At 38.0% G+C, this 24206-nt stretch overlaps 1 protein-coding gene across 1 annotated transcript in view; it reads left to right on the top strand.

Annotated features, from left to right (window-relative positions):
* Positions 1-24206, top strand: part of LOC148955526 (zinc finger C4H2 domain-containing protein) — a 264715-nt gene that overhangs the window by 211442 nt on the left and 29067 nt on the right. Inside the window, exon 4 of the mRNA XM_089108231.1 lies at positions 6992-7192. Within this exon, the coding sequence (XP_088964357.1) occupies positions 6992-7192 (201 nt within the window). The remainder of the gene's footprint in view (positions 1-6991; positions 7193-24206) is intronic.

A 24206-nucleotide genomic window follows, 5' to 3' on the forward strand; every position in this document is an offset into this window, starting at 1 on the left:
TTTCGTGTGTGTTTGACTCCTGGGGTTTATTATTTGAGAAGTTAACTTTAGTATTTTGTGGTTTTACCTGCCTGAAATCATGAATTAGAATAGTTAATTAGCAGTTTAGGGTTTTCAGACCTAGGTTTTTTAGATTTTCGTGTATGTTTGACTCTTGGGGTTTATTATTTGAGAAGTTAACTTTAGTATTTTGTGGTTTGACGTGCCTGAAATCATGAATTAGAATAGTTAATTAACTGTTTGGGTTTTCAAACCTACATTTTTTAGATTTTCCTGGGCGTATCTGATGAAATAATTTAGGTCGTATGATCAATTTAATTTATTTTTTAATGTAGTAGTTTTTCAGTAAGGACATTCGATATCCTAAAAGTGTTTAATTCAAACTTTTACCTTGACCATCGATGTTGTTAGCAGAATTTCAAAAGGATCATTTATGAGTGCTGGCGTATCTGATGAAATAATTTAGATCGTATGATCAATTTAATTTCTCTTGGATACACAATACGGAAATTTCATTCAAGAAATTATGAAAATATTTGTAAGTAAGTAACAAACTCTTTATTGATTTCACCTCTTGGATATACAGTACGGATACTTCATTCAATAAATTATGAAAAAATCGCAAGTAAGTAACAAACTCAAGTAAGTAAGGAACGCAAGTAAGGAATGAAGGGCCTCTGAGCCTTGCCCTTGAGGCAGATCTCATTTATTTTCGATTCTGAGTATTTTTTATTTTCCCTCCAAAATTGACACATCGGAGAGGTAAAGCTAGGTCAACTCACAATGTCATTCTATCGTTAGCCATTTTCATAGACTGATGTTGTTTCAAATTTATAACAAATTACCTGAGTTAACAACCCCTTTGGGGTCACCTTAACTGTTAATCAGTTTAATTCTTTTTTTTCTCCACCACCGTACAATCCAATCACTAATCAGAATCATTCACACTCCTATTATTCAAAACATTAATTAATATCGTTCATAGTGTCCGATTTCCAAATTCCTTATCCTTTTTTGCAAAAATGTCAAGTACTCACTCTCTTTGAAAAACTAAACCAGACTATACCCACCAAACCAGACTATACCCACCAAACCAGATTATACCCACCAAACCAGCCATGGGTTTTTCTTGCGCAATTCAATGTATATTTTCATAGGAACGTAAAGGCCGCAAATAACACAGGATGGAACGTAAAGGCCCAGAAACTTATAGTTGACCCAGAAACTTGTCTGCTTGGCCCAGAAACATGTCTGGTTGGCCCGGAAACTTGTCTGGTAGGTTTTTTATAATTCCATATTCAATTTACAACAATAGCAATAATCAGTCTGGTAATCTGCCATGGAAAGGTGCCAGGGAACGTAAAGGCCGCAAATAACACAGGATGGAACATAAAGGTCTAGAAATGGAACCTCTTACTCTACTACTATGTCACGTTGCTTGGAAGTAACCTTTCCTCAGACATACCTTTAGTTGGTAAGCAATTTTAACCCTTTACCGATTTCATTCTATCCAAATAAAAAAAATTTTTCTTATTGTTGTCATCTGGTTTCATCCAGTTATTCAAATCTATAGTTAAGACCATTCAGACTAGAATTATGCAAATGAGATATCTTTTGATAACTGTACTGTAATATAAGAAATACTGGACGAGATCTGAGATACCGTTTAATAATAACTGGCTCTGATTGGCTAGTATGACGTGTTTTGTAGGTTCGTGTCGTTGTATCCGTCAAATGTCCCCGTCAAATGTAGTCGTCAAACGTAATCGTCAATGTATCGTAGAATTTATAGATGCCTTATTACTAAAATTGTATGATCGTTCCGAAATGATGTTCTTTACTCAGATCTAATCCTATATCACAATCGGAAGTTTGACTTCGTCCCAATTCTTTAAGAACGAGTCTTGAAACAGTACTAAAAATTTGGCGTAAAGAGCGAGGGATTCAGGAAGGACAGTCATCTCATATATGGAATAACTTCTGTTCGTTTTAAGCTTTTAATGTTGCTTCTTACTTTCAGTCGAAAAAATTGCTGTTCTTATTTAATTTTTTAACAGCGCTACAGGAGCGCATTTTACAGTTTTCTTCTTCTTTTTTTTCAATACACTTTTTATCAACCCATTATAACAACGCCAAACTGTGGTGTCATATCGCCTGAAAAATTACAGTTTTGCTGCCATCTTCAAGACAGACTGCTCAAGAACCTTTGAATCTTTAGTCAGTATATATATGCTATGGATGTTAAAGAAAGAAGTGATTAAGATCTCATGTTTAAGAATTTTTTCAAGTTGTGAACTCTGGTTGGGGTTTTCCCAAATTTTTGTTGACGTAAATGCAATTATACAGCCGACCTGGCATGTAATGAGCTGAATTACAATTTGCTTTCGCTAGAATAAGTCAACCTATAACCAAAGGAAAAAGATTAACATGCATAAAATTTGATTTTGAGTGGTTGTCTAGATAGTAAGATATTGATTTTTTTTTTATTGCAATCCTTAGAAATTGCAATCTGGCTTACATCTAGATGTTTACAAATAAGGAACTTCCATATATTTCTAGAAAGAAAAACAGCTCATGGATGCAAATATGACATATTATATTACCCAATCCTAATTAACACAATAGAGCCGACTTAGTAAAGATATGGCGTATCTCCCATGTACCCGTAGTGTTCTCTTCTAATTTTTGGGTTCTTTTCTTCTGTTTCGCCACATTGGTCGAACGATTGTGGACCCTGTTGTTTTATACCACCTTGATCGAACCTGGCTCATAGAAGAATGTTCGATGTTTATGATTGAATGGTCCTTTGTTATTGCCTTTGCTATTATTGCGGGGGGAACTCACAAAAACTTTGTCGAGGCTCAGGCCACAAAGGCTTATTGCCTCTTCCCCCCAAAAATGACAACAATATGGCGCCAATAGCTGTTGGGCTATTGCTGCCCCTTCGAGCATGGTAATTTGGAATTTGGCTTGTTTGTTTCTTTTTCCTCCTTGAACAAGAATTTTCCTTGGTAGTGTCGATTGTCCACCGTCGTTTTCCCATATATCGAAAACTCCATCCACCTGCTTTAGACTGGATTGGGCAGGCAACGTTCGCCCTTCAAGAGAGAGGGAAGAGTCACCCATCACTCGCCAATCATCAGTGACAAACTGCACTAGATCCTTAAAACCGGTACTAGCAAGAGAACCTCTTTCTCGTATCTCTTGCTCCTCAAAGGAACTTTTCTTGCGCCGCGGATGGTGTTTCATATGTCTGTAGGAATTTGCCCCTTTCGGCATGATTTTGGCAACCCTTACTGGCATCAATCCATCCTATCTCAGGTACGTATCCCAAAATTACCTTGCCTCGTGATATAACCCTGGGTAAGACGGCCAGTGGCTGGACGGTGACTGATATTAGCAACGTTGTCCCATATTTGGACCTACTATTCACAGATGCCCCACGAGAAGGTTATTATCACTGCCCCTTAGTCCAAATTTAAGTTCTTAGGCTTCTGTCCCCGAGTACCAACCCCTTCTCCTGCCTTCTCTTTTGTTTTACAGAAAGGTGGATATGTTATACTATGTCGAAATCCTAGTCGTACAGGAACTTTCAATCTGTATGATTGAAGAGCCTAAGCAAGACCATGAGCCCAATATTGCCTCCAAACCATCTCCTCGCTTCCCAAATATTAATTAAAAATACTTTCCAAAAATAAGTTTTTCAAAGAAAAGTAAAGGCCATTTTAAACTTAAGCTCATCAGATACAAATACCTTTTAAAATTAAAACTCTAAACGACCAGAAATTACTATCAAAGAATGAATGAAACCCAAAACGAACAGAAATTAAATAAACAACCGTAGCAAAAACATACAACAAGTAATGATATAAATGAATAAATAGATCTTAAAGTGAGTAATGCTTATATTGAATATGAAAATCAAGCTTAAAATGAAAAAAAATATTTTCCTATTGAAGTATAAATGAAACTTAAAACGAACCGAAATTAAATAAACAATCAATGCAAACAAACGTACAATAGATATTAATGTAAATTGATAAATAAATCTTAAAACGAGTGAAACTTAAATTGAATATGCAAATCAAGCTTGAAACGAACAAAACTCACTACAAACAAGAGTGTGGGTATCACCTCCTTCTCTCACTGTAAGTCTAAAACCTACTGCGTCATTGGCGCTTTACTGAAAACCAGTTTTATAACAAATATTTTCTTTTGTACTTAATATTGAAAATAAACATTAAAATTATAGTAACATTTTGAACTGCTGAGCTTTCAGCAATCAATATCGTTATACATCAAATATTCAGTTTAATTTATTAGCTCTTATTAAAGATGTTCAAGACAAATATAGTTTAACTACAAACAAGTTTTTTGATCCTGCCTACTTTCTTAACTGTAAATAAAAACCAAAAGCCTACTGCGTCATTGGCGCTTAACTAAAAACGAATTGTATTAGAAATATTTTCTTTTCCAGTTCTTACAGCATTGAAAATAAAAATAAAATTACAGGGAAATAAATTCTTGAACTGATGGATCTTCCAACAATTAATATCATTATGCATCAAATATTCAATTTGATGTTGTTTATACTTTTCAAGACTGTTCAAGACGCATATAATTTTCATTTGATTGGAAATTTCAATCAAATGATGGAAACTTCCCTGACCTCGAGCCCTGGGGTCTGTGTCGACGCCGGAGTTTTCGTTATATGGTCTTTGAACTATTTAAAAAAAAAGAAGCTATCTCAAAGTTCTTATCGGATGGGTTTGAGGAAAAAAGGGCGTGGAAGGAAGGGGCTAGGTGCCCTCCAATCTCTTTTGACTCTTAAAAAGTGAACTAGCTCTTTCAATTTCCAATCAAATGAGCCCTCTTTGAAATTAATACGAGCATCCTATTTATGCGACAAGCCTATGGCTTCCTCCTTTATTGGATAAAATAAATAAATAAATCCCTTCCATAAGACCATAATGTCCCCGGGCCCTGGGGGGCTGTGTCGACACCGGATTTTTTGTTATATGATCTTTGAACTATTTTTAACAAAATAGCTATCTTAAAATTTTATTGGATGCCTTTGGGAAAAAGGGTTCGGGGGGGGGGGGGAAGCTGGTTACCCGCCAATATCTTTTGACGCTTAAAAAGTGAACTAGTATTTTCAGTTTCCAGTCAAATGAGCCCTCTCGAGTTTATTCGAGCATTCCTTCCATAAGAACCATATATGCCCCCAGGGCATAACTTATAACCCTTGCTCCTGAAGACTGTTGGGGGAGTGTCCTGCTCAAACATATAATTTCCAGAACTTTTAACTATGTTGAAAAAAATGGCTAAGTCAAAATTTCGATTGGATGTGTTTGGGGAAATGGTGGGCGTGGAAGGGGTGTTAGTTGCTTTACAATCACTTTCGACTATTAATAAGGGAGCTAGCCTTTACAATATCAAATCGAATGAGCCCTTTATGAAGTTTTTATGACTGCGTTGTCTATACAAAACCTTATATGCCCCCAGGGCAAAACTTACAACCCTTGCTCTGAGGACTGTGGGGGGGGGTTGTTATCCTCAAAGACTTAAGTTCCTGAATTTTCAGCTACGTTGAACGAAATGGCTATCTGAAAATTTTGATTGGATGTGTTTGGGGAAAAGGTGGATGTCAGAGGGGGGTTAGTTTCCCTTCCACCACTTTTGACTATTAAACAGGGCACTATCCCTTTGAATTTCCAATCGAATGAGTCCTTTTTGAAGTTTTTACGACAAAGCTTTCTATAAAAACCATTTATACCCCCAGGGCATAACTTACAACCCTTGCCCTGAGGGCTGTGGGATAGTGTCCTTCTCAAAAACATAATTTCTATTTGGAAATCAATTACGCTGAACAAAATGGCTATCTCGAAATTTTGAATGGATGTGTTTGGGGAACAGGTGGGCGTGGAAGGGGTGGTAGTTGCCTTCCAATCAATTTTGACCCTTAAAATGGGCACTAGGACTCTCGATTTCCAATCGAATGAGCCCCATTTGAAGTTTCTACGACGAACCCTTCCATATGAAGTGCTTCTGGAAAAAAAAATGAAACGCTGGAGCCGTATGGCCTTTATCATAGGCAGCGCTATAGCGTTGCCTCTGATATGCATTTTTTAGCTTTTGAATTAAAAATTGACGTCCGAAATTGTCCAAAATCAAAACACATTAAGCACAAATTCCACAAATGGGGGACATATCATACCTTGTTGAAATTTGAGTCATGCAAGGATTTTCCATCTGTATGATTGGGAGTCTTAGGTACGCCAGCACCCTTTCTTTTTAGTATAGGCAGTGGTTTTGGGGGCGGTGACACCACACTTAGTTTGGGAAAATAATTTTTGATGTAATATGTTTTGATGATTAATTTAGTTGTTTTTTTTTAACCTTGATTTCGTCTCTATGTCCTGTCTTTTAAACTTAACTTAGCCAATTTAATCAATCTAACCGATCTTTCAATTAAAACAATGTACTGAGTATTCAGTAAAACCGAATGGTTCTAACGTCTGGAAGGAGGGTGGTTCGTGGGTGACAACGCTCTTCCTTATTTATGGTAATTTATGTTTGTCCAAAGTCTAGCTTCACTTGTCATTGCAGTTGCTGTTCGTTTTACGCTTAATTCATAACAGTTCTTCTTCTTTTACGTTTCCAATTCAGTTTTAACTTTTCATGGAAAGACATTAAATGCTTAACATCATTTAATAGACAGAGAATTATACAGTGCCGTCAATTGAGGGGAGGGGGTAGCCCCCCTAGATTTTGAAATATCCTTTTTAGTGGATATTTTCGTTGGATTTTTTTTTGTATTTTCTTTGAACAAAATGTCAAATCTGTCCCTCCACCCTATCTTGCCCTTCCTCCCTAAATTTCTGTGAATTGACGCCATTAAGATTTATTCAATGTCTTAATTGCTTTTTTGATTTTTTGATATATTGTTATTTAAGTTTTTATTTGTGTTACTATAAAAACTGTCTTTCAGCGCTATTGAAAAATCTCGTCACGACTGGTCGTCAATGTCTGAGAGAGAAGAAGTACCTACCCCTGTTATTATGAACGTTCCACCCACACCATCTAGTGCCGCCTATCTTGCAGCATCAAATCATCATACTCATCTCTTAATGGGCGCATTGCCTAAGCAAGAAATGAGATCTATTGTACCGACAGGGCCACCTGCTTTTAGGTAAGATCTAATCATAAACTAAAATAAATAATATGTCATTTAGTAGCCAGGTGCCAATCAGTTTAAAATTCTTGCTCTCAATGCTTGTAGACAAAAAATTGGCAGAAGAATAGAAGATAATTAATAACGGCTAGAGGTGATATTTTGATTCATGACTTTTTAAAATGAAGTCTAATAAAAATAGGACATGTGTTATAACATAGAATGAAATAGATCAATTCGTTTCTAGATCACTATAACATAAGGCAATTTAATCTCTCAATCTCTATATATGCAACATTTGTTGGAAAGTGGAATGCTTATTATTATGAGCTTCGTAATTATTTGCTATTGAAAATAGAGATGATTCCGTGTTTTTCTTCTATGATTCTTGTCCGGGACGATTGATTTTTTTTTTTCTTTGTTTATCCAGTTGCTGATTCGGAAACGATTTTGACAAATCTTGCATTATTCTTTGTCACCTTGTTTCAGCCTTAAATAATCTTAGGCCTAAATATATTTGATGCGGGATTGGGCAGGGCTCACTGGCATCCAGAAGACTTCGTATCTTAATGTTCCAGTTCCAGTTAATGTTTCATATCTTCAAGAAATCATTTCGAAGTAGCAGCTACTACCTAGCAAAGAAGGAATGGCACCCGTAGTTGCCAATATTTCAAAAACACATTTTTAAAGAAATTGCCTGGTTGACCTGGTGGCAAATGTTTCCCATATAACGCTATTTTTAGAATAATAATTCTTTTTCAGATTCGATTGAACAATAATTTCTTAGTTGCGAAAATAAATGCTTAAAAATTTCAAAAAAGAGCCTAAAAATCCCTCAAAATGGGGTCCAATTTAAGTAAAAAGTACACCTTTGAAATCGTCTCTGTTAAATAATCCATAACTGGAGGTTTACAGTCCCCTACCTTGAACAAAAAAGAAACCACATTTTCTCATTGGTAGCACTGATATATCTCCTTTTTGTCTTGGTGACAGCACCTGCCCCAACCCCTTCCTCCCCCCTAACAGAGTTGGGAAAGCCTCAAATTGAATCAACATCATTCTTCGCAGTAATCAACCAGGTTTTTGATTTAGTTTTTATTCCTTAGGTATATATAATAATCCATTCCTTAAGATTGCCTAATTGTGCCTTTTGTCATGAAAAAAAGACGTTTGTCTTCCAAACGTCTAATTTCTTTTGCTGCTGTGGGCAATGGGGTATCCAAGATTTTTTTTTTCTCTGTATGGGGTGGGGTATAAAAAATCTTTGCAAACTGTAGCTTATCCGAATTTTTGTTATATGTATTTTTGTCCCTTTTTTTGGGGGGGGGGGGGTCGGCGAAAACTTTTGGGGGAGGGCTAAAAACCCGACCTTCCTTCCCTGGATTCGGCCTTGGTTGTAGGCCACAGCAGCAAAAAAAAAACTTGAGTGGTCTGGATGACAGAAGTAAGTCTGTCTTGTCTTCCAGCTTCCTCTGTCGGAATTTTTTCAAGGGAGAATGTGATTGCCCAGAATAGGCAGTAATGTAGGTCGAGGGGCCCTCCAGTCAGTGCCCCAAACCTTGGAATGCTAAGAGTTTCGTAGTTTTTCCTGTAATTCTATATTTTTATGTAATTTGTCTGTTTTTTTTCGCTTTTTTTCGAATTTGTACCCCATAAACTTTCGGTCTTAACAGGCACGCGCATTTAGGGAGCCTCGGCATGACTGCTGTTTCTGGAATTTTCAAATTTTTCCTAGTTTTTGATATAGTTACTTGTTTTTTTTTCTTTTTTTTACTTCTTCCACTCCTGTCGTTTGCGTCAGCTTCCTTCGATATAATAACTATTTTGTATAGCGGCTGTGTTCCGTTCAAATCTTGTTTGTGCCTCGTGTTTAACCTCTGAATTTTTGCTATCAATTAAGGCGCTTTCTTCGTTAGCACAAGACATAATTTGAGATAAAAATAAGGTAATCACTCGTTCATCCTGTTCTATTAGAATATTAGATAAACATGCGGAAGCTGTGGGTAAAAAAGTATATATCTTTCGATGTTTTTTTTCTATTATTCATTTGCCATAATTAGGCCATAATTAGTTAGGCTACTCTAGCGGATAATTTTGAGACTTCCCTTCTGATTTTCAAACCATGTTTTAGTTGTATCCCTAAAGACTTTGAAAAATAAATGAACATAAAACATCTCTTGTTTTGGTATGTGAAAAAAACTGGTAACCTAAAATTGAACAGTTTTTACATGCAACGCATGCTTGACTCGACAACAGCCATAATTCGTTTCGGACAAAAAAAAAATATCAACTAGATTTATGTGAAGTGTTGCAGCAGTCTTCTGTTGCCTTTGCGAGCAAAAGTGTTGTGGAAGCAGCACGTTGTTAGGGTATATTAAATTTGTTTTCTGTGCATCTAAAGGAAGAAAAATTGTCTACACAATCCATTTTTCGTATGAAATGCACACTTTTCACTTCGGAGGGGATGCGTAAGAGTGAAAATCACTCTTTTTGGGTGTCATTTTCCATTCATTTTAAAGTCAGTAGTTGGCAACTTCGTCAGAAGTACATTTAACCCAGGGAACATGGTTGCCAACTTCGTACTTTTCGTGTGATATGTGCTTTTTTTCACCTCAGAGGTGATGCTGGCGCGGCGGTAGTCGCGCGTGCGCAAATTTTTTGACCTGCACTGTTTTTAGCAAAATTCATTCCTTTTGCCTTGATTTGCCCTTTTTTAGACGTCGGTACTTGGCAACCCTGAATTAGGTTCGACAAGATCGCATTGCAAGTTTTTATCTGCCACGGTGTCTACAATTAAAAAGGATGATACTTCATCGATGATAATTTCAACAAGGAATTTTGTCGAGTTTAACATCCTATTTTTGGGCGTAATATAGGGCCTCAAAAATAATATCAAGCTTAACTTATAAACTTTTTAATTTTCAAAACATAATTTGCACTTTACTGAAAACAAAATACATTCAAGTGTTTGAACATTTTTAAATTTAATAAATCCAAAATTATTAAGACTTCAAAGAATAAATATCAGTATGTGTATATTAAACTTTTAATCCACATTCATTTTTGTTGTTTCTTTCAAAAGTCTTGGTTATGACTGTTGTTTTTTTTCGAAATTATGAATTATAGAAAAATTCAGCTTGAAATAAGAATTGTTAGTGAAGTGCAAATTATGTTCTGATCTTCAGAAGGTATTGTCTCTGTTTCTCATCTTAGTTTCTGCTGGTTTTGAGTTTGACTGTTATTTATTGTAATTTCTATTCGTTTTGAGTTTCATTTATTTATTGATGGTGATTTGGGGTAATATTACGGTTGGAGAATTATTTGACTTTATTTTTGCTCATTTTTACTTTAATGTAAATCTTTAATTTTCTTTGAAAAGCTTATTTTGTGGGGAAAGTTTTTTAAATTACTTGATGTGAAAAGTCGACGTTCTCCCGGATTTTTTTTTATTCTTGAAATAACATTACGTTTCAAAAAGGAACAATCGCGACATCATTATTTATTTCAAATAAAACTGAAGTGAATAGAATCCATTTGCTTTTGTTAATTTGCATAAATAACAAAAGGATAAAAGTTTAATATACATTAATGAACTGGAAAAGATTAAATGAAATTACTTTTATTCTTTGACACGGTAAGATAATCCATAACTTTTGAATTGAAACTGCATTTGGAGCATTTGTGAGACAGAATTTTTATTTAGGAGGCAAAGTAAACTTTAACTGTAGATACAACCACAGTTATTTACTACCGTTTGTTAATCTGCAAGATTAGAGCATACATACTTCTTGGCACGGTTCCACTGGTTCTAAAATGCTCTATTAACCTGCTTGTTGCTAAAGGTAGCCTATGTTTTAATTAAAAAAAAAAAATTCAATGGAAGCAAACTGCGACACTTAAACATGAAACTAACTGAAGTTATATCGTATTAGAGGTGTGGGGGGGGGTGTCCCCTGCTAAACCGCATTTCACTGTCTAATAAAAGGACTTATCCGTATTTGAACTTTTCTTTGTTCGTCATAGAAAAGCAGTGTGGTCTTCGAAAAAATACATACGTCATTTATGTGGCGATGATAGACCAAACAAGAATATAACTGTAAATTCAGCAACATTTCTTTTGCAATGGGAAGAAGGATAAGACTGTACCACCTTCATTAAAAATACAACTTACGCTAAGGCAATATTAAGGAAAAAAGTTTACAACTCAAGACTTGGAATGAACCTTGTTGTTGAACCCTATCAGCCAATGAACCGGAAACTATTTGTGACCCAGAAGTAATTACATATTTTTTAGTGTAAATATCTTTTGTTTAAATTGTAACACTTTAGTTACAATTAGTATCTCCTGATGACGGTCACTTAATGTGTGATCGAAATATCCAGAACTTTTTGTATCTATTTCACTGCCTAATAAAAGGACTTATCCCTATTTGAACTTTTATTTGTTCAGAAGTTCTGGGAAATATGAAAAGAGTAACATCATAATCTCTATGGTCTAAAACCTGGGATCTGACGTTTTATTATCCACCCTCTTATATACTGCCCCTCCAAGCCCCCTTAATCATAGGCAGCGCAATCGCGCTGGATAAATAAAGAACGATGTTGGCACAATGTATTATTTTTTCCCCTTTAGACCAGGGCACTTCGTATCGAAAAAGTTGTCGTAGAAACTTCGAAAAGGGCTCATTCGATAGGAAATTGGAGTGGCATGTGCCTTTTTTAATAATCGAAAGTGATTGGAAGGCAACTAACACCCCTTCTACGCCCACCATTTCCCCAAATACGTCCAATCAAAATTTTGAGATAACCATTTTGTTCGTACTTGAAAGTTCTGGAAATTAGGTCTTTGAGGATGACAACCCCCCAGAGCCCTCAGGGCAAGGGTTGTAAGTTATGTCCTGGGGATATAAGGTTTTTATAGAAAGTGTTGTCGTTGAAAATTCAAAAACGGCTCATTGTATTGAAAATTAAAAGGGCTAGGGCCTTTTTTAATAGCCAAAAGTGATTGGAGGGCAACTAACTCTCCTCTCACGCCCACCATTTCCCCAGACACATCCAATCAAAATTTTTAGATAGCCATTGTGTTCAACGTACTTGAAAGTTCTGGAAATTACGTCTTTGAGGATGACAACCCCCCACAGCCCTCAGGGCAAGGGTTGTAAGTTATGTCCTGGGGCATATAAGGTTTTTTTTTATAGAAAGCGTTGTCTAGAAACTCCAAAAAAGGGCTCATTTGATTGGAAATTGAAATGGCTAGTGCCCTTTTTAATAGTCGAAAGTAATTGGACGGCAACTAACACCCCTTCCACGCCCACCATTTATCCGAACACGTTCAATCAAAGTTTAGAGATATCCATTTTGTTCAATGTAGTTGAAAGTTCCGGAAATTAGGTCTTTGAGGATCATAACTCCCTCAGAGCCCTCAGGACAAGGGTTATAAGATATGCCCTGGGGGCATATAAGGTTTTTATAGAAAGTTTTGTCGTAGAAACTTCAAAAAGAGCTCATTTGATTAGAAATTGAAAGGACTAGTGCTCTTTTTGATAGTCGAAAGAGAATGAAGAGTAATTAACCCCTCTCTCACGCCTACCATTTCCCCAAACACATTCAATCAAAGTTTAGAGATAGCCGTTTTGTTCAATGTAGTTGAAAGTTCTGGACTTTCAGTCAGACAAGTCAGTATGTATTTGAGGATGACAAACCACCCAGAGCCCCCAGGGAAAAGATTGTAAGTTATGCCCTGGGGGCATATATGGTTTTTATAGGAATGGCTAGTGCCCTTTTTAATAATTGAAAGTGATTGGAAGGCAACTAACACCCCTTCCACGCCCACCATTTCCCCAAACACATCCAATGAAAATTTTGAGATAGCGATTTTCTTCAACGTAGTTGATTTCCAGATATATATTATTTTTTTTAGGAGGACACTTCCCCAACAGCCTACAGAGCAAGGGTTTTAAGTTATGCCCTGGAGGCATATAAAGTTTTTATAGAAAGCTTTGACGCAGAAACTTCAAAAAGGGCTTATTCAACTGGAAATTCAAAGGGCTATTGTCTCTTTTAATAGTTGAAAGGGATAGGAGGGTAACTAACCCCCCTCTCACGCCCACCTTTTCCCCAAACACATCCAATCCAAATTTTGAGATAACATTTTGTTCAACCTAATTGAAAGTTCTGGAAATTAGCTTTTTGGGGAAGACACCCCCCCACATCCCTTAGGGCAAGGGTTGTAAGTTCTGCCCTGGGGGCATATAAGGTTTTTATGGAAAGCGTTGTCGTAGAAACTTCAAAAAAGGCTCATTTGATTGGAAATTGAAATGGCTACTGCCCTTTTTAATTGTCGAAAGTGAATGGAGAGTAATTAACCCCCCTCTCAAGCCCACTATTTCCCCAAACATATTAATCCAAGTTTAGAGATATTAGAGATACCCATTTTGTTCAACGTAGTTAAGGGTTCTGAAAATTATGGATTTGTGGATGAAAAACCCCCCAGAGCCCCTAGGGCAAAGGTTTAAGTTATGCCCTGGGGGCATATAAGGTTTGTATAGATAGCGTTTTCGTAGAAACTTCAAAAGGGGTTCATTCAATTGGAAATTGGAATGGCTAGTGCCCTTTTTAATAGTCGAAAGTGATTGGAAGGCAACTAACACCCCTTCCACGCCCACCATTTCCCCAAACACATCCAATCATTATTTTGAGATAGCCATTTTGTTCAACGTAGTTGATTTCCAGATAGAAATAATGTTTTTGGGGACGGCAATCCCCCCACAGCCCACCAGTAGCGGATCCAGGATTTTAGGAAGGGGGGGGGGGCGACTCGGGGCGAAAAATTCCCATTCGAAATTAAGCCTAACGTACCTTAATGATATTTAAAGTTGCATGCCTCTGCTTCTATTTGTCATTTAGCTGTCGGTTCTGTAAAGCCATCCACAAAAATACATTTATAGAAGCACTATCAATATTGTATAACAAACTCGCCTCATATTTCCACTATTAGCAAATCTTTCAGTAACACTTTCTACACTTATGACAATATCACGGTGAACATGAAGAAGGGCAAGTCCGGCGAGTCTTTCCCCCGTCACTTTAGTTCTTAGCCACGTTTTCAATCTTCTCAAGGTAGAAAAACTTCGTTCAACAGATGCCACACTGATAGGTAGGGTAATGAGAATCTGCAAGAGTGCTGAAATATTCGGGAAAATATCAGCATCGCAGTTGTGTTTCTCTAAAGTTTCCTCTACTGTTTCAGGTATTCTACATGTGCCTGCATTGCTTTCTTTCAGACAAACCCACCAAGCTTTCCATATTGTCACTTCTCTGGCCAGGGTAGATTCACAAACCAACTGAGAGGGGAAACCCATTACTGACCAGTATCGCTGTGACAAGTCATGAATCGTATTAGAGAATTGTTGTTTGTTCGTTTCCATACAATTTATTGGCAAGAAAATACTGAGCTTAAAAGTGTCCAGCGTTTCAACGGAAAAACGGCTTTCTAAGTCCGAAATGATTGTGTCCAACAGAGGAATAAAAACTGACCGTCTATAATATTCCTCCTGTGAGCTGAATGGTAAATTAATCCGATTTGTTTACTTTTTTGCTAGCTGTGGGACTGCTATTTATAAGCATCGCTTAGTTGACACTGTAATTATCTTGTCAAATGGTTTTTTTTAATCGTTTTAAATCACCTATCTTGTGACTATCAGGTGGGTAAGAAGTTCCTTAAAATAACTTATTGCAGATGCGAGGTATAAGTTCTTCTTCTAAAATAGCCGACTGAGCGGTAAAATTAGTCCAGATATGTTACTAAGAGAGAAAATGGTTACTATCAGGTCGGAGGACGTGACAGCAGTCAATAAGGATTTTGCTTTTGCTCCAGTTGTGCATTCTGCCCAGCCGCTGATGATCTCAAGAGCTTCCACTATCTTAGGGAGCTCTACCACAAACTGCATTAAGGAATCGTGCCTTTCTATCCAGCGCGTTTCACACATGCCAGTTAGCTGTGCTTTCATTACTCTGGTTAAAATATAATTGCGCTTTGCAGAAGCACCAAAAAAAGCAACTGTTTCTTTTATTCCTCCGATGGAGTTTCTAACACTCTGGATAGAAGAAGTTTTTGACATGGAAAGATTTAAAGCCTGGCTTAAACATGGGCAACGCAAGGCATTTTTTACTACCTTTTGAACTTCATTTACAGCACCACAATGTTCTGAGACCATCATAGCACATCCACCAGTGCCTATGCCCACACAATTTTCCAAGTCTGGCCGAGGTGATCGAAGAAAATCCAACACAACATTTCCAAGCGTTTCCTCTTTAATGGTCGGTTCGAAGTTTCCAATGCTGTCCGAGTAACATATTTCGCGTAGGTCTAAAAATCTAGAAATCCTCACGTCTTGTGCAATTGTACCAAAGGGCAATACTTAGTTGTGACTTGAGTGACACATCCGTTGTTTCTTCAACAACCACACTGTAGAACTTGGCACAGTGAACTCGTGCAAGAATTTCTTTAAGAATCTCCTTAGCACCACATTGAATTAATTCATTATGTGTTGTTTTGCTTATATGAGTAGCATTTGCAACTGAGCTTTCCAAATGTTGTTTTAAATTGATATCACCACTATTTACACGGTACTTTTAAAGTCCTCGAAAGTTCCCTTTGTTTGTCAATGGATCCCTCTCTGCCAATAATTCTTCATCATCTCAATGGCCCCGAAGAGCGATGTTCTGTCGACTCAAGAAAATAATTGAGTCAACAATTGGCTTCAATCTCGCTCTATTTTCCTGCACTTGTCGGCTAGGTTGCTCGTTTACAAGGCTTAAATGTTGGTTTCAGGTTTGTCATTCTTAAGAAAGAAATTTTTGTCTGAGTCAACTGAATAGTGATGGTTCTGATTGCTTTAAAAAGACACCGAATCACAGTATTTTCCAGTTAGCTTAGGAAAAGTTACCCTGGGCTTCTTGACCAACATTTGCAATTGATTGGAGCCTTCAACCCCTCGAACGTTAAACAAAACACAATATTTACAGAATAAGCCCCTCGTCTTATTTGAAAGTACTAGCCAATGAAATTCTTCCAAGCGAGCACGATTGAAAAAAACTCTTTTCGTCCCTGCCCCGCTTCTTGTGAACTGAGTAGGGGAAGCTGTAGTTAGACGTCGGAATCCACGAGTTCTGAAGCAATTGATATCGCGTACGATCATCCAGTTTTTCAAGTCTATAGATATAGCTTTCGATATCATTTTCGTAGAAAGTGCTTATAATCTCGTTGTTTGTGTTAGGCTTGGGTCTACACTCTTCAATTGATGCTAACAAATCATGCACAATCTCACAATTAGTCGAAGCGCTGGAATCACTATTAACACTGAAACTCTCATTATTTCTGTCTTCAATCATAGCATCTACTTACCTAGATTTATGTTTCAAACCAAAGATGTTACAGAAAGTTAGCACCTTTCGCTTCGACATCATAATTTGTTCATATTATCTAAAAATTTTATGCTTTTCAAACCCTTCTAGAATCGCGACTAACCCTAAGGCGTATGTGTTATCGGATTCATTTCAAGATTTTTGCTTAGTTATTGAATAAGAAACAGGTTTTGATGCGCACACTTTTTGAAGCTACAACGATGTACGAGATGACAAGCTTCAAAATGCCTTGTAAGTTTGGGTGACACCAAACACTCTAGACAATTTCCTCAAGACTTAAGGCAGACAGACCAAGTGTCGTCCGATCCTTTTCAAAGATGCGTTGATCCAAGCGTTGATATCGCAATCGAGTCACAGAAAATCTAATGATAGAACTTTTTGCCCAAGAAAGGGGGGGGGCGATCGCCCCCCCGCCCCCTCCTCCCCCTGGATCCGCTACTGCAGCCCACAGGGCAAAGGTTTTAAGTTATGCCTTGGCGGCATATAAGGTTTTTATAGAAAGCTTTGTCGCAGAAACTTCAAAAAAGGATTCATTCGATTAAAAATTCAAAGGGCTATTGCCCTTTTTAATATTCGAAAGTTATTGGAGGGCAACTAATCCCTCTCTTACGCCCACCTTTCCCCCAAACACATCCAATCAAAATTTTGTGACAGCCATTCTGTTCAACGTAATTGAAAGCTCTGGAAATTACGTTTTTGAGGATGACAACCCCCCCCCCCCCCCAGCCCTCAGGGCAAGGGTTGTAAGTTAAGCAAGGGTTGCAAGGGTCATATAAGGTTTTTATAGAAAGTGTTGTCGTAGAAACTTCAAAAAGGGCTCATTCGATTGGAAATTGAAATGGCTAGTGCCCTTTATAATCGTCGAAAGTGGTTAGAAGGCAACTAACACCCCTACCACACCCACCATTACCCCAAACACGTCCAATCAAAATGTTGAGATAGCCATTTTGTTCAACGCAGTTGAAAGTTCTGGAAATTATACCTTTGAGCAGGACACTCCCCCCACAGTCTTCATGGCAAGGGTTATAAGATATGTCCTGGGGGTATACAAGGTTTTTTTAAATCTTTGTCGTAGAAATATAAAAAGGCCTCATTTGATTGGAATTTCAAAGGGTTAGTGCCTTTTTTAATAGACGGAAGTGATTTGAGGGCAATTAACCCCCCTCTCACGCCCACCTTTTCCCCAAACACATCCAATAAAAATTTGGAGATATCCATTTTGTTCAACCTAGTTGAACGTTCTGGAAATTAGGTCTTTGAGGTTGATAACCCCCTCAGAGCCCTCAGGGCAAGGGTTGTAAGATATGCCCTGGGTGCATACAAGGTTTTATAGAAAGTTTTGTCATAGAAACTTCAAAATGGGCTCATTTGATTGGAAATTGAAAGGGATAGTGCCCTTTTTAACAGTCGAAAGTGAATGCAGAGTAATTAACCCCCCTCTCACGCCCACAATTTCCCCAAACGCATTCAACCAAAGTTTAAAGATAGCCATTTTGCTCAACGAAGTGTAAAATTCTGGAAATTATATATTTGAGAATGGCAAACATCCCATAGCCACCAGGGCAATGGTTGTAAGTTATGCACTGGGGCAAGTTAGGTTTGTATAGATAGCGTTGTCGTAGAAAATTCAAAATTGCTCATTCAATTGGGAATCGAGAGGGCTAGTGCCCTTTTTAATAGTCGAAAGTGATTGTAGGGTACCTAACCCCCCTCTCACGCCCACCCTTCCCCCAAACACATCCAATCAAAATTTTCAGATAACCATTTTGTTCAACGTAGTTAAAAGTTCTGGAAAGTAGAACTGGAATCGGTGGAAGAATACCGCCCCCCCCACGCCCATCATTTCTACAAACACTCCGGTCAAAATTTTGATATAGCTATTTTGTTGAAGGTAGTTGAAGGGTCCGAAAACTATATCTTTGAGTATGACGACCCCCCACAACCCTCAGTGCTAAGATTGTAAGTTATGTCCTGGGGGCATAAAAGGCTATAGAAAGTGTTGTCGTAAAAGCTTTAAGAAGGGCTATTTTTTTTGGAAATTGAGAGGCCTATTGTCTTTTTAATACTCGAAAGTAATCGGAGGGAGAATCTCCCCCCACGCCCATCATTTCCCCAAACATTTCCAATCAATATTTTGATATATCCATGTTATTCAACGTAGTTGAAAGGTCTGGAAAATTGAGGATGACACCCCCCCCCCCTCTCCCCCGATAGCCCTCAGGACAAGGGTCGTAAGTTATGGCCTTGGGGCATATAAGGTTTTTATAGAAAGTTTTGCGTTAAGAAAACAGTAATGGATAGAGACTTTTGCAATTTTGTAGGTATAACAATCTAGAACCAATACGGTTATTGGTCATAAAAAGGCCCATAAGTTTCACGTGATGGTAAGATAGCAAACCTTATTGATTATTTTATAGTAAACTGAAGACTGGCAAGGTTAATACAAGATACTAGGGTATATAGGAGTGCTGTTTTTGATATTAAAAGTAAAGATCACCGTCTAGTAGTGTCTAGGGTTAATTTAAAGCTGAAATATCGGAAGGGTAACTACCTCCCGGGAAGTTTTGATGTTGGTAGACTCCAGGATTAGAATTTGAGAGAAACTTTCCAGGAACTGTTAAATACTAAACTTGAGAGTTTTAAAGTTTGACCATGTGGAGGATGGTTGGAATAATTTTTGAAAAACAATTTTTGTAGTTGCTGATGGTGTCTTCTGCAGCTAAGAATAGTAGTGAAAAGGCTTTATGTTTAAGAAAGTGGAAAAGGGGCTTGTACAAGAATTATCTGAGTGATAGATCATATGAAAACAAAAGGAATGTAAAGAAAGTGTAAGAAGCATATAAAATATGAACTAAGGAGGTGTGAAGTGGAGGTCATGGATAAAATTGCCCAGGATCAGAAGATGCAGCTAGATGGCATAATAGTAAACTACTGTACTGGCATGTTAATAAATTGAGAGGGAGTAGTCAATCTAAACTTGTCCCAGTTAAAGATAGGAACGGGGTAACAATTAGTGATAAGGAAAAGTTAAAGAGTGATGGGCAGAACGTTTTGAGAATGTGCTAAACCGAAATAGAGTTCCAGGAAAATATATAGAGAAAAAAAAAGTTTCTGATACTTTGGATGTGAAGGAACATTTGTTGTGCGAGGAAGAATTAGTGACAGTACTAAAAGGGTAAAAAAAAAATAATAAGGCTCCAGGTGCTGATAGTGGGGTAAATGAGTTACTTAAATATGGTGGCTCCGAGGTTAGAAATAAGCTACTGAATATTATGAATATGATTTTGGAAAAAGGGGAAGTACCTAACGACTTTAGGAAAACTTTAATTAAACCACTGTATAATAAAGGTGATAAGAGTGAGCGAGGTAATTATCGAGGCATTAGTCTGATCTCTGTAGGTAGCAAATTACTTAGTAATAAGATACTTTTAAGACTGAGATATGATGTAGACAAAGTTTTAAGAGGAGAACAGTGCGGTTTTAGAAAAGGTAGAGGATGTATCGACCAAATTTTCACTCTTAGGCTAATTATTGAAAGGTGCCTGAGTTGTTAAAAACCTTTGGTCCTCAGTCTTATAGATTATGAGCAAGCGTTCGATTCTGTTGATTGAAGAGCTTTAGCAAAGGTCTTATCCTTGTATGGTCCAGACAAATACATTAAAGTGATTAGTACTATTTACGAGAATAATACTGCTGCAATTAAGGTAGGAAATGAGGTTAGCAGCTGTTTTTTTTTATTAAATCAGGAGTTAAGCAAGGTTGGGTTCTATCCTCCTTTATATGGATTATTTGGATGGACTTTGTCTTAAGGAGCACAGAAAAGGCAATGGGAGAACACGGAATCAAATGGGGAGGAAAAACTCTCTAGTCCAGGACTTTTAGGGTTTGACCCGGACAAAATTGCAATATAAACGAAAATGGTACCAAAATGATCAGAAAAAAATTTTGTACAACATACTAAAAGTCCCCATAAATTCGAGTGGGTCGAGTACTCGAAAAACAGGGAAAAGGGGGAAATGCGGGGAAATTGGGAAAAATGCCGAACATCCCCAGAAAATAGTTCAAAGTGAGTTTTCGTGGGCTTTCCCATACGCTGAACACGAAACTGACATCTAAAATTTAGTATAGAGTAAAAGTACTACGGAAACCGGAGAGACCAGGGGGAAGAGTGGAAAAAATTTAAAGATACAGGGTAGGGGTAGAAAGCACTTTGAAATATATTTTCTGGGGTCTTTCTATCTGCTGATCCCGAAATTGACATCTAAAATGAAATAAAGAACATGAGCCCCACCATAACGGGGGAAAAGGGGGAAATAGGGGAAGAAAAGGGACAATTGAAGTCAGGGGTAGAAATCAGTTTGAAATGTGTTTTCTGGGGTTTTCCTATCTGCTGATCACGACATTGACACCTAAAATAAAAGAAAGAAAACGAGAACCATGAAAAACAAACAAAACTGGAGGAAATAACAGAAAGGGGGAAGGGAAGCCTGACTCCTGAGCCAGCTGCTAATGGCTAATAAGTGGGCCTATGGACAAAATAACTAGCTTAAGTATCAAACTTTTACTTTCTTGAATCACAGACATTTCTTACAACCATTTGAATTACTAAACATAAAGAAAACAACCGCTTGGCAGTGATCACAGTATAAAACTTCAACTATTATTGGTAAAATTTGTACTTTCGAAGGCAATATCGTTGAATAAAAAACTAAAAAAAGAACTTCAGTAACTATAGGTAAAATCTGCACTTTTTAAGGCAGTGGAGTTGACTTGAAAAACACAGCATTGATGTCACTAGTCGACCTCCTCGTCTTCGACAATCTCGTTGTCCCTGTTCAAAAAGTTGATACCCTGACATTCTCCGCACGCGAACGTACACGCTAATCCATTTTTCTTGCAGCTGCATCGCGAGTTCTCGCAGCCTGTCTTACAGTTGCATCTCACGACACTCAAAAGAGTCTGAGGAGCGGGCAACAAATCGGTCATCACAGGTGAGTATTTATGGTCTCTGAGGACCCAACCCCAGTCAGCCGGGTCGAGGTCAGCTGGTTCCCCTTTCCAACGGGATACCTGGAGGCGTACTCGCTGGGAGTGGAATGAAGCTGCAGCTTCGGTTGGCGGAAGCCTTTCAGGCTTAACAAACGCCGTAGTATTTGACGAAGACACTTTTTCCAAGAAAATTCGATGTCGCAGCTTAGTGAGATCTTGGTTTGGTCGTGCTTTATACAAGCCGAGGAGAAGATATTCACCCGCTTTCACAATTTCATCTTTAGATGATGATTCATCCAGAAACACTTCGCTTTTTTTCTGAACACTTCGCTCTTCTTCAAAAGAGGTAGCACAGCTTGCTTTCCAAGTCCGAAAACTCGTGAGGTCGTGTCACATCCCAACTTCTCCCATTTTTTTTTGAACTTCGTTGAGGCACCAGAACCGTGTTATCGCTTCTTTTGCGTTCGTTGACGATTCGAAGTAAAGTGTTTTTGTATTAGGCGGGAAGTGATACAAGAGTAGAATCAGAAGGTCAGTGTCGTTGCCAAGAACTATTGTTTCAGAGTTTTCTGCTTTCGTTACGGCAGTCTTCACGATTAGATAGTCAGCATCGTCCTTCGCATGGACGACTTCAAATCCTTTGGCTCTGACCTGACAAGTATGTGTCCAATAAGAGAGTCATTCATACTCCTGCCATTTACCCGTGCCCCAGCCATTTAAACATTTGCCTCTCAATTACTTGGACTATCTGTCTTGGCTTTTCTCTGTCCACAATTACCCAGCCCAGTCTTGATGCAACCTATTGCCCAAAATACTTGATAACTTCAATTCAGAAGAGTTGCCGAAGAAGAGTACTGAAAGAAGAGTTGCCGATACGCAAAATTATGCTTGACTTAACAAAAAAATCTCGTCGTACCTTGATTTATCCTGCTACCATGTCACATGTGTAAGCATCCACGCAGACTGGGGACTATTGGATCCGCTAGATTTTATTCCGTCAGGATAGGTTTTGTCGTCGGCACTGGAACTCCGCGGTGAATAGTCTACCTTGCTTCTCTTACTGAATGTCGAATTAGAACAGGATTATGTTGACGAACCCACGCGCTTGTTGATAACGGCGAAGAATACGGAATAAAGTAATTTCAGTATCTTTCCGTGTTTATTTCTCGAGTTTTTTCTTGCCTTTTCCGAACCTATGGGGTAGCCGAACCTCTATAGATCTCCTGTATTAACATTTGTAAGCATTTGCACATGTTTTCTATCCCTACCCTGTCTATATCCCTTTTTCCCCTCCATCCCCCCCATTTCCGCGTTTTATGTTAATCAATTTTTTTTATATTATTTTAGTTCTCAATTTCGTAATCACCAGATAGGAATACCCCATAAAATATCTTTCAAACCGCTTTCTACCCCAACCCTGTATTCTTCTCTTTTCTCCCCTCGTTCCCCTGTTCCCCCGTTTTCCGTAGTACTCTTTTTCTATACTGACTTTTCGATGTCAATTTCGTAATCAGCGTATGTGAAAACCTCAGAAAACTCACTTTAAACTATTTTCTGGGCATGTTCGGCATTTTTCCCATTTTCCCCCACATTTCCCCCCTTTCCCCTATTTTTCGGGTACTCGCCCCACTCGGATTTATGGGGACTTTTAGTATGTTGTACAGAATTTTTTTCTGATCATTTTGGTACCATTTTCGTTTATATTGCAATTTTGTCCGGGTTCGACACTTTTTTGAGCTAAAAGTCCTGGACTACTCCTGGACTTAGATTATGCTGATGATTTAAGCATCCTAGATGAAAGTTCGAGCAAAATGAAAGTACTTTTGGAGGTTTTGCGAGTTTAGGGTGCTAGAATAGGTTTGAAAATTAATGTTATGAAGACTAAGTCACTAAGGCTAGGAATAAGTGAAGATGAAAAAGCGACGTTGGGTAACGAAAAGATTGATCAGCTCGGCAGCTTCACTTACCTTGGTAGTATTATTAGGAAAGACGGTGGGAGCAGTGAAGATGTTAAAAGTAGGATAGCCAAGGCTCAGGGTGTTTTTTCACAGTTAAAAAAAGTTTGGAAGAATAGGAAGATAATTCTGCAAACCAAGATAAAAATATTAGAAGCTACAGTTATGACAGTGATCAAACATGGCTCTGAAGCATGGGCGCTCCGAAAAGCGGATGAAGATTTGCAAGATATTTTCTAGAGAAATTGCCTACGGATTCTTCTGGGTACTCAAATGACTGATCGCATTTCAAACAGTAGGCTGTACAAAAGATGTGGTTCAATCCTGCTTTCTAGGGCTATAATGAAAGAAAGATTGAGATGGCTAGGGCACGTTGTGTAGATTTGAAGGATGACAGATTGCGGAAGATTGTCCTTTTCGGTCAACCATCTAGGGCTAAACGGAAAGCAGGTCGTCCTCCTCTGGGGTTGGAGGACGTCATAAAGAAAGATTTAAAGGAAATAGGAACTTCCTGAGAGGGTGTAAATAGGGAGATTTTTAATAGGTTGGGATGGAGGAGGATCTTGCGTAGTTGTGTTTACCTCAAGTGGCTTGGTGTTATGGTGAGTTGTTTGTAGTAGTAGTAGTAGTTAGTGGAAATCAAACACCATTTGTGGAAAAGG

The sequence above is a fragment of the Artemia sp. Qi Xiang Cuo genome, chromosome 2, assembly GCF_049724085.1.
Source record: "Artemia sp. Qi Xiang Cuo chromosome 2, ASM4972408v1, whole genome shotgun sequence".
Taxonomy (NCBI): Eukaryota; Metazoa; Arthropoda; class Branchiopoda; order Anostraca; family Artemiidae; genus Artemia; species Artemia sp. Qi Xiang Cuo.